Here is a 13389-nt window from a genome sequence, read left to right on the forward strand (position 1 = left end):
ATCTCAGCTCAGTGTGTTCATTGGACCACACCAGCTTAACATAGACTCACAGATTAGCATCACTGAGAAAACACCTGCAACGTCAAGGACAGCAAATATTAGTCGACTTGTTATGAATCTCTTACATTGATACACAGAAGTTTGTTCAGAGGCAAACATATACTTTTGTGCTCAATTTATATTCATATTCGCTCATATTTTCCAACTGAGGATACAATTTATAAAACTGAAATTAACCATTTAAAATTGTCTTTATAATCAAGATGTTCATTTATATTTGTTTTAAAAAAAAGTGTGTTTAATTGTTGAATATTTTGAAGGAATTTATGATTGTACCGATGAACTTTTGGCTCATAATGTTGCTTAGTTTTGATTTCTCACTTGAGTTAAATCAAGTTAAATCAAGAAATACCTGATAAAAGTGAAGAACTGAAGCTGAACATTCAGACTGAAAGTGGATCAGTGTCATCACAATATTGAATGTTGAATTTAATGTCATGTTCTTTCTTATTGAAGTATTTTAATCATAATTTTACAATAATTTAATGAAAAGGTTAAGTAGTTTAATTTTTAAAAGTCGAATATTTTCAAAATAAACAAGTTTATTCTTGTTACAGACTTTTAAATTTAATGAAAACTTTTTTGTATTAATGCCGGTTAAAAGTTAAATGAATATGGATTCATTTAATTAAAAACTTATTTTAGGATTTGTTTTAAATACATTTAATTTACACAATACATACAAAAAATATGAATAATAATTTTTATAGTTAAAAGTTGAATTATTTTTTAAAATATATTATATATATATATATATATATATGCACACTATATATATATATATATATATATATATATATATATATATATATATATATATATATATATATATTATGCATTCATAATAATTCATTTTAATAATTTTTTTATTATATATACTACTTTTAGACATAATAATAATAATAAAACAATACTTTTTTTCTCCAAATTCCTTATTTTCTAATCCGTAGCTTTTGAAATTAAAAAAAGTTGATATAATAGATCAAATTTCAAGATATTAATATAGACATTATATTTTCAATTATTAAAAAAAAAAAATTAAAACTTTCAATATAGAAATTATTAAATTAAATGAATTTAAAAAAACACAAAACACAAAAAAACAACACATTTTTCCACATTTAACATGTTAAATTCAATCATTCAATATCTGATATCAATGATGTACTTCTGATATAAATGTTTCACTATTGTACTTATATTACGATACTATTGACTTCTATAGACATGTTTGTTTGTTTGTTTGTGCTCCACAAATGGTCGATTTTCATCAGGATGGGTGAAAGAAAAGTGTCTGACGGGACGTCCATGTTTTGTCTCCACCAGTCTTTGGTCCATCATGGAGCTCCAGGCTCCAGCAGCCTCAGCCTGAGGTGATGTCCCAGCTGTACTACCGGCGCACCGGCTGCTCCTCGTTCCGGGATCGCATCCCTCTGAGAATCGTGCGAGCCGAGTCGGAGCTCTCGCCTCTGGAGAAGGCCTACCTCGGCGCCGTGGAGAAGGGCGACTATGGCAGCGTCAAGCAGGCTCTGGAGGTGTGTGTGTGTGTGTGTGTGTGTGTGTGTGTGTGTGTGTGTGTGTCGTCAACGATCAGGATCTATTAAGATGATGGATGGATCAATAAAAAACACATGAATCTAAACGATGGATGATGCTCGTGGCACAGATGTGTCTCAGATTGAATGTGTGATAATGATGGTTAAACTGGAACCTTTAGTTCATCTGTTCTCACGACCGATGAAGTGTTTCTGAAAGACTGAACACAGATTATCATCCAACCCTGAACTTTTTTTTAGAATTAACATAGACATTAGAATTCCAATGTTAACAGCGTTTATACATTTCTGTTGCAATTAAACTTCCAACCACTAGATGGCAGCAGTCATTACATCCCGTATCCTCTCTGAGGACGAGAGGATACAGTGACTCCAGCAGCTTTTAAAGCTGATGTTTGGACATATTTTGTTTTCAAAACAAATTAAAGAAGTACTTGACTCTGGTGTTGGGATAGTGTAGTAACAAGTATATATATGAGGTATTGTCGAGTACTTGACTTTTGTGTTGTGATAGTGTAGTAACACGTATATATGTATAGTATTGTCCAGTACTTGACTCTGGTGTTGTGATAGTGTAGTAACAAGTATATATGTGTAGTATTGTCCAGTACTTGACTCTGGTGTTGGGATAGTGTAGTAACAAGTATATATATGAGGTATTGTCGAGTACTTGACTCTTGTGTTGTGATAGTGTAGTAACACGTATATATGTGTAGTATTGTCCAGTACATGACTCTGGTGTTGTGATAGTGTAGTAACAAGTATATATATGAGGTATTGTCGAGTACTTGACTCTTGTATTGTGATAGTGTAGTAACACGTATATATGTGTAGTATTGTCCAGTACATGACTCTGGTGTTGTGATAGTGTAGCAACAAGTATATATGTGTAGTATTGTCCATTACTTGACTCTGGTGTTGTGATAGTGTAGTAACAAGTATAAATGTGTAGTATTGTCGAGTACTTGACTCTGGTGTCGTGATAGTGTAGTAACAAGTATATATGTGTAGTATTGTCCAGTACTTGAATCTGGTGTTGTGATAGTGTAGTAACAAGTATATATGTGTAGTATTGTCCAGTACTTGACTCTGGTGTTGTGATAGTGTAGTAACAAGTATATATGTGTAGTATTGTCCAGTACTTGACTCTGGTGTTGTGATAGTGTAGTAACAAGTATATATGTGTAGTATTGTCCAGTACTTGACTCTGGTGTTGTGATAGTGTAGTAACAAGTATATATGTGTAGTATTGTCCAGTACTTGACTCTGGTGTTGTGATAGTGTAGTAACAAGTATATATGTGTAGTATTGTCCAGTACTTGACTCTGGTTTTGTGATAGTGTAGTAACAAGTATATATGTGTAGTATTGTCCAGTACTTGACTCTGGTGTTGTGATAGTGTAGTAACAAGTATATATGTGTAGTATTGTCGAGTACTTGACTCTGGTGTTGTGATAGTGTAGTAACAAGTATATATGTGTAGTATTGTCCAGTACATGACTCTGGTGTTGTGATAGTGTAGTAACAAGTATATATATGAGGTATTGTCGAGTACTTGACTCTGGTGTTGTGATAGTGTAGTAACACGTATATATGTGTAGTATTGTCATGACTCTGGTGTTGTGATAGTGTAGTAACAAGTATATATGTGTAGTATTGTCCATTACTTGACTCTGGTGTTGTGATAGTGTAGTAACAAGTATATATGTGTAGTATTGTCGAGTACTTGACTCTGGTGTTGTGATAGTGTAGTAACAAGTATATATGTGTAGTATTGTCCAGTACTTGACTCTGGTGTTGTGATAGTGTAGTAACAAGTATATATGCATAGTATTGTCCAGTACTTGACTCTGGTTTTGTGATAGTGTAGTAACAAGTATATATGCGTAGTATTGTCCAGTACTTGACTCTGGTTTTGTGATAGTGTAGTAACAAGTATATATGTGTAGTATTGTCCAGTACTTGACTCTGGTGTTGTGATAGTGTAGTAACAAGTATATATGTGTAGTATTGTCCAATACTTGACTCTGGTGTTGTGATAGTGTAGTAACAAGTATATATGTGTAGTATTGTCCAGTACTTGACTCTGGTGTTGTGATAGTGTAGTAACAAGTATATATGTGTAGTATTGTCCAGTACTTGACTCTGCTTTTGTGATAGTGTAGTAACAAGGATATATGTGTAGCATTGTCGAGTACTTGAATCTGGTGTTGTGATAGTGTAGTAACAAGGATATATGTGTAGTATTGTCGAGTACTTGACTCTGGTGTTGTGATAGTGTAGTAACAAGTATATATATGTGTAGTATTGTCCAGTACTTGACTCTGGTGTTGTGATAGTGTAGTAACAAGTATATATGTGTAGTATTGTCGAGTACTTGACTCTGGTGTTGTGATAGTGTAGTAACAAGTATATATGTGTAGTATTGTCCAGTACTTGACTCTGGTGTTGTGATAGTGTAGTAACAAGTATATATGCATAGTATTGTCCAGTACTTGACTCTGGTTTTGTGATAGTGTAGTAACAAGTATATATGCGTAGTATTGTCCAGTACTTGACTCTGGTTTTGTGATAGTGTAGTAACAAGTATATATGTGTAGTATTGTCCAGTACTTGACTCTGGTGTTGTGATGGTGTAGTAACAAGTATATATGTGTAGTATTGTCCAATACTTGACTCTGGTGTTGTGATAGTGTAGTAACAAGTATATATGTGTAGTATTGTCCAGTACTTGACTCTGGTGTTGTGATAGTGTAGTAACAAGTATATATGTGTAGTATTGTCCAGTACTTGACTCTGCTTTTGTGATAGTGTAGTAACAAGGATATATGTGTAGCATTGTCGAGTACTTGAATCTGGTGTTGTGATAGTGTAGTAACAAGGATATATGTGTAGTATTGTCGAGTACTTGACTCTGGTGTTGTGATAGTGTAGTAACAAGTATATATGTGTAGTATTGTCCAGTACTTGACTCTGGTGTTGTGATAGTGTGGTAACAAGGATATATGTGTAGTATTGTCCAGTACTTGACTCTGGTGTTGTGATAGTGTAGTAACAAGGATATATGTGTAGTATTGTCCAGTACTTGACTCTGGTGTTGTGATAGTGTAGTAACAAGAATATATGTGTAGTATTGTCGAGTACTTGAATCTGGTGTTGTGATAGTGTAGTAGCAAGTATATATGTGTAGTATTGTCCAGTACTTGACACTGGTGATGTTATAGCGTAGTAACAAGTATATATGTGTAGTATTGTCCAGTACTTGACTCTGGTGTTGTAGTATTTACAGACCACATGACTCTTGACAAAGTCGTAACTGCTTTCATTTGTTTTCAAACCAAAATATGTCCAAACATCAGCTTTAAAAGCTGCTGGACTCACTGTATCCTCTCGTCCTCAGTCATCGCCTGGGTATCATTCTTCCTTTAACGAAGGAGGACGTAATGTATTGCTGCCATCTAGCCGCTGGACTTTTTAATTGCAACACAAAAATGAACAAATGCCATTAATGTTAATTGTAAATAAGAAAATGTAAATATTAGTTTTATACACACTTTATCTTGAATCTCGTTGTATTTTATAAACCCTAAAAAAACTACGATAAGATTCCAAATATGATTTGAAAGCCTGAAAAAGATATTTAAGTGTATTTGTTTTCCATCTTCGCCTTCGTTTGTTCTCTTCATACGTAACTTCGTACGCCATGTTGTTTCTCTCGACCCGAAGGAGGCCGAGATCTACTTCAAGATCAACATCAACTGCATCGACCCGCTGGGCCGCACGGCTCTGCTCATCGCCATCGAGAACGAGAACCTGGAGATCATCGAGCTGCTGCTGAGCTTCAACGTCTACGTCGGCGACGCTCTGCTGCACGCCATCAGGAAGGAGGTGGTCGGCGCCGTGGAGCTGCTGCTCAACCACAAGAAGCCCAGCGGCGGCATGCAGGTGAGCGCCAACCAAACGCTTCTTCACGCCTCTGTCAAGCACTGATGCATGCTGGGTCGACAGTCGCTGCTCCTGCTAAGAAGAAAATGAAGGCTGATGTTTGAATCTGACTCCAGGAGAACAAACCTGCTCCTGTGTCGAGTCACTTATGTTTAGGTAGAACTTTATTGAAAGTGTTTCACTCACTGATTGATTGATTGATTGATTGATTGATTGATTGATTGATTGATTGATTGATTGATTGATTGATTGATTGATTGATTGATTGATTGATTGATTGATTGATATTCCTTACAACATCTGACAAGTTCATTAACATTAAGACAAACAAGTACACATATTATAAGCATTAAAAACAATCGTGACTATATGGTTACAAATAATAATAACATTAAATAATAGATACAAATCATCATAATACAATAAATTAAATATATATAAATATAAATAAATAATATATAAATAAATAAAATAAATAAAAAACACATAAAAGTGAAAACATAAGTATAAAAATATATATATATACAACAGAAATAAAACTAAAAAGGTCGACTGTCTTATGGAGTAGCCCACCTTCTGCCCCGGGTAGCTGGGACATGTTCAATAAAGTTTTACCTTACCTTACCTTACCTTTAACCCCCACAAAAACGACATAAACTAGAAGATGAAATATAATATATAAAATATATATAAAGTGAAAATGTATTGTATATTCACTGCCACCCATAATTATTGTTTACCTGTCGTTTTTGTAAAATATATGTATTTGTTTTCAATTTTAAAGGAAAATATTTGTTTGTTTTTTTGTTGTTTTAACTGGATCTCGGGATGTTATGAAAGTATGGCTTTTAACAGCTGCTGCTCACGTTCATGGTCTGTTAAGAACAAGCAAAAAAAAAAAACGTCTAAAATAAAATCATCATGTCTTTAGAAAACTACACGAAAACTACTAAAAACTTTTTGATTGTGTAATTTTTAAATGTAGGTATAAACCAACAGATACAAGAGTTATCTGATGTAAAACTCCAACTCTCCTGACATGTAGTAATTGTTGACTCTTCCTTTCCAAGACGCAGTAAGTTCCTCATCGTGACCATTTTTTTAAACTTATTACTTTATAAAGTTGCTCTGAAATCTGGGCGAACGAGAGGTTACGAGAGTCCATTATGAAGTAATAATGGCTTCACTCCTCCTCCAGCTGTAATCACGCCCGCTTTGTTTATACAACGAGTCCCTTGGAGCCGATTGATGACGTGCGGTGACAAACCTCCATGTTTGACCAATCACAGCAGAGTGGGCGTGGTTATGGTCAACAAGATTTCATCTCCAGAAAGTGTTTTGAGTGGGCGGAGCTTAAGATCATTTTAAGATCATTTGTCAATATTTTAATGAAAAGAGAGTTTTGTACAAACACACACTGATGATACAATAGAGTCACAACATCACAACAACACACACACACTGATGATACAATAGAGTCACACATCACAACAACACACACACACTGATGATACAATAGAGTCACAACATCACAACAACACACACACACTGATGATACAATAGAGTCACACATCACAACAACACACACACACTGATGATACAATAGAGTCACAACATCACAACAACACACACACACTGATGATACAATAGAGTCACACATCACAACAACACACACACACTGATGATACAGTAGAGTCACAACATCACAACAACACACACACACTGATGATACAATAGAGTCACACATCACAACAACACACACACACTGATGATACAATAGAGTCACAACATCACAACAACACACACACACTGATGATACAATAGAGTCACACATCACAACAACACACACACACTGATGATACAATAGAGTCACACATCACAACAACACACACACACACTGATGATACAATAGAGTCACACATCACAACACACACACACACTGATCATACAATAGAGTCACACATCACAACAACACACACACACACTGATGATACAATAAGTCACACATCACAACAACACACACACACACTGATGATACAATAGAGTCACACATCACAACAACACACACACACTGATGATACAATAGAGTCACACATCACAACAACACACACACACACTGATGATACAATAGAGTCACACATCACAACAACACACACACACTGATGATACAGTAGAGTCACACATCACAACAACACACACACACTGATGATACAATAGAGTCACACATCACAACAACACACACACACTGATTATACAATAGAGTCACACATCACAACAACACACACACACACTGATGATACAATAGAGTCACACATCACAACAACACACACACACACTGCTGATACAATAGAGTCACACATCACAACAACACACACACACACTGATGATACAATAAGTCACACATCACAACAACACACACACACACTGATGATACAATAGAGTCACACATCACAACAACACACACACACTGATGATACAATAGAGTCACACATCACAACAACACACACACACACTGATGATACAATAAAGTCACACATCACAACAACACACACACACACCGATGATACAATAGAGTCACACATCACAACAACACACACACACTGATGATACAATAAAGTCACACATCACAACAACACACACACACTGATGATACAATAGAGTCACACATCACAACAACACACACACACTGATTATACAATAGAGTCACACATCACAACAACACACACACACACTGATGATACAATAGAGTCACACATCACAACAACACACACACACACTGCTGATACAATAGAGTCACACATCACAACAACACACACACACACTGATGATACAATAAGTCACACATCACAACAACACACACACACACTGATGATACAATAGAGTCACACATCACAACAACACACACACACTGATGATACAATAGAGTCACACATCACAACAACACACACACACACTGATGATACAATAAAGTCACACATCACAACAACACACACACACACCGATGATACAATAGAGTCACACATCACAACAACACACACACACTGATGATACAATAAAGTCACACATCACAACAACACACACACACACCGATGATACAATAGAGTCACACATCACAACAACACACACACACTGATTATACAATAGAGTCACACATCACAACAACACACACACTGATGATGCAATAGAGTCACACATCACAACAACACACACACACTGATGATACAATAGAGTCACACATCACAACAACACACACACACTGTTGATACCATAGAGTCACACATCACAACAACACACACACACACTGATGATACAATAGAGTCACACATCACAACAACACACACACACTGATGATACAATAGAGTCACACATCACAACAACACACACACTGATGATACAATAAAGTCACACATCACAACAACACACACACTGATGATACAATAGAGTCACACATCACAACACACACACACTGATGATACAATAGAGTCACACATCACAACACACACACACACACTGATGATACAATAGAGTCAAACATCACAACAACACACACACTGATGATACAATAGAGTCACACATCACAACAACACACACACTGATGATACAACAAAGTCACACATCACAACAACACACACACTGATGATACAATAGAGTCACACATCACAACACACACACACACTGATGATACAATAAAGTCACACATCACAACAACACACACACTGATGATACAATAAAGTCACACATCACAACAACACACACACACTGATGATACAATAAAGTCACACATCACAACAACACACACACACTGATGATACAATAGAGTCACACATCACAACAACACACACACACTGATGATACAATAGAGTCACACATCACAACAACACACACACACTGATGATACAATAGAGTCACACATCACAACAACACACACACTGATGATACAATAGAGTCACACATCACAACAACACACGCACACTGATGATACAATAGAGTCACACATCACAACAACACACACACACTGATGATACAATAGAGTCACACATCACAACAACACACACACACACTGATGATACAATAGAGTCACACATCACAACAACACACACACACACTGATGATACAATATAGTCACACATCACAACAACACACACACTGATGATACAATAGAGTCACACATCACAACAACACACACACACTGATGATACAATAGAGTCACACATCACAACAACACACACACACACACACTGATGATACAATAGAGTCACACATCACAACAACACACACACTGATGATACAATAGAGTCACACATCACAACAACACACACACACTGATGATACAATAGAGTCACACATCACAACAACACACACACACTGATGATACAATAGAGTCACACATCACAACAACACACACACACACTGATGATACAATAGAGTCACACATCACAACAACACACACACTGATGATGCAATAGAGTCACACATCACAACAACACACACACTGATGATACAATAGAGTCACACATCACTACAACACACACACTGATGATACAATAAAGTCACACATCACAACAACACACACACACTGATGATACAATAGAGTCACACATCACAACAACACACACACACTGATGATACAATAGAGTCACACATCACAACAACACACACACACTGATGATACAATAAAGTCACATATCACAACAACACACACACACTGATGATACAATAGAGTCACACATCACAACAACACACACACACACTGATGATACAATAGAGTCACACATCACAACAACACACACACACTGATGATACAATAGAGTCACACATCACAACAACACACACACACTGATGATACAATAGAGTCACACATCACAACAACACACACACACTGATGATACAATAAAGTCACATATCACAACAACACACACACACTGATGATACAATAGAGTCACACATCACAACAACACACACACACTGATGATACAATAGAGTCACACATCACAACAACACACACACTGATGATACAATAAAGTCACACGTCACAACAACACACACACACTGATGATACAATAAAGTCACACATCACAACAACAAACACACACACTGATGATACAATAAAGTCACACATCACAACAACACACACACACACCGATGATACAATAGAGTCACACATCACAACAACACACACACACTGATTATACAATAGAGTCACACATCACAACAACACACACACTGATGATGCAATAGAGTCACACATCACAACAACACACACACACTGATGATACAATAGAGTCACACATCACAACAACACACACACACTGATGATACAATAGAGTCACACATCACAACAACACACACACACACTGATGATACAATAGAGTCACACATCACAACAACACACACACACTGATGATACAATAGAGTCACACATCACAACAACACACACTGATGATACAATAAAGTCACACATCACAACAACACACACACTGATGATACAATAGAGTCACACATCACAACACACACACACTGATGATACAATAGAGTCACACATCACAACACACACACACACACTGATGATACAATAGAGTCAAACATCACAACAACACACACACTGATGATACAATAGAGTCACACATCACAACAACACACACACTGATGATACAACAAAGTCACACATCACAACAACACACACACTGATGATACAATAGAGTCACACATCACAACACACACACACACTGATGATACAATAAAGTCACACATCACAACAACACACACACTGATGATACAATAAAGTCACACATCACAACAACACACACACACTGATGATACAATAAAGTCACACATCACAACAACACACACACACTGATGATACAATAGAGTCACACATCACAACAACACACACACACTGATGATACAATAGAGTCACACATCACAACAACACACACACACTGATGATACAATAGAGTCACACATCACAACAACACACACACTGATGATACAATAGAGTCACACATCACAACAACACACGCACACTGATGATACAATAGAGTCACACATCACAACAACACACACACACTGATGATACAATAGAGTCACACATCACAACAACACACACACACACTGATGATACAATAGAGTCACACATCACAACAACACACACACACACTGATGATACAATATAGTCACACATCACAACAACACACACACTGATGATACAATAGAGTCACACATCACAACAACACACACACACTGATGATACAATAGAGTCACACATCACAACAACACACACACACACACACTGATGATACAATAGAGTCACACATCACAACAACACACACACTGATGATACAATAGAGTCACACATCACAACAACACACACACACTGATGATACAATAGAGTCACACATCACAACAACACACACACACTGATGATACAATAGAGTCACACATCACAACAACACACACACACACTGATGATACAATAGAGTCACACATCACAACAACACACACACTGATGATGCAATAGAGTCACACATCACAACAACACACACACTGATGATACAATAGAGTCACACATCACTACAACACACACACTGATGATACAATAAAGTCACACATCACAACAACACACACACACTGATGATACAATAGAGTCACACATCACAACAACACACACACACTGATGATACAATAGAGTCACACATCACAACAACACACACACACTGATGATACAATAAAGTCACATATCACAACAACACACACACACTGATGATACAATAGAGTCACACATCACAACAACACACACACACACTGATGATACAATAGAGTCACACATCACAACAACACACACACACTGATGATACAATAGAGTCACACATCACAACAACACACACACACTGATGATACAATAGAGTCACACATCACAACAACACACACACACTGATGATACAATAAAGTCACATATCACAACAACACACACACACTGATGATACAATAGAGTCACACATCACAACAACACACACACACTGATGATACAATAGAGTCACACATCACAACAACACACACACTGATGATACAATAAAGTCACACGTCACAACAACACACACACACTGATGATACAATAAAGTCACACATCACAACAACAAACACACACACTGATGATACAATAAAGTCACACATCACAACAACACACACACACACTGATGATACAATAAAGTCACACATCACAACAACACACACACACCGATGATACCATAGAGTCACACATCACAACAACACACACACACTGATGATACAATAGAGTCACACATCACAACAACACACACACACTGATGATACAATAAAGTCACACATCACAACAACACACACACTGATGATACAATAAAGTCACACATCACAACAACACACACACTGATGATACAATAAAGTCACACATCACAACAACACACACACTGATGATACAATAGAGTCACACATCACAACAACACACACACTGATGATACAATAGAGTCACACATCACAACAACACACACACTGATGATACAATAGAGTAACACATCACAACAAAACACACACACTGATGATACAATAGAGTCACACATCACAACAACACACACACACTGATGATACAATAGAGTCACACATCACAACACACACACACACTGATAATTCAATAGAGTCACACATCACAACAACACACACACTGATGATACAATAGAGTCACACATCACAACACACACACACACTGATGATACAATAAAGTCACACATCACAACAACACACACACACTGATGATACAATAAAGTCACACATCACAACAACACACACACTGATGATA

At 36.6% G+C, this 13389-nt stretch overlaps 1 protein-coding gene across 1 annotated transcript in view; it reads left to right on the forward strand.

Annotated features, from left to right (window-relative positions):
- The window catches only part of trpc4a (transient receptor potential cation channel, subfamily C, member 4a), a 62907-nt gene that overhangs the window by 5934 nt on the left and 43584 nt on the right, over window positions 1-13389 (forward strand). Inside the window, exons 2-3 of the mRNA XM_087807673.1 lie at window positions 1387-1595; window positions 5343-5561. Coding sequence (XP_087663799.1) covers window positions 1437-1595; window positions 5343-5561 — 378 coding nt within the window. The 5' untranslated portion in view covers window positions 1387-1436. The remainder of the gene's footprint in view (window positions 1-1386; window positions 1596-5342; window positions 5562-13389) is intronic.

The sequence above is a fragment of the Callionymus lyra genome, chromosome 14, assembly GCF_982586985.1.
Source record: "Callionymus lyra chromosome 14, fCalLyr1.hap1.1, whole genome shotgun sequence".
Taxonomy (NCBI): Eukaryota; Metazoa; Chordata; class Actinopteri; order Syngnathiformes; family Callionymidae; genus Callionymus; species Callionymus lyra.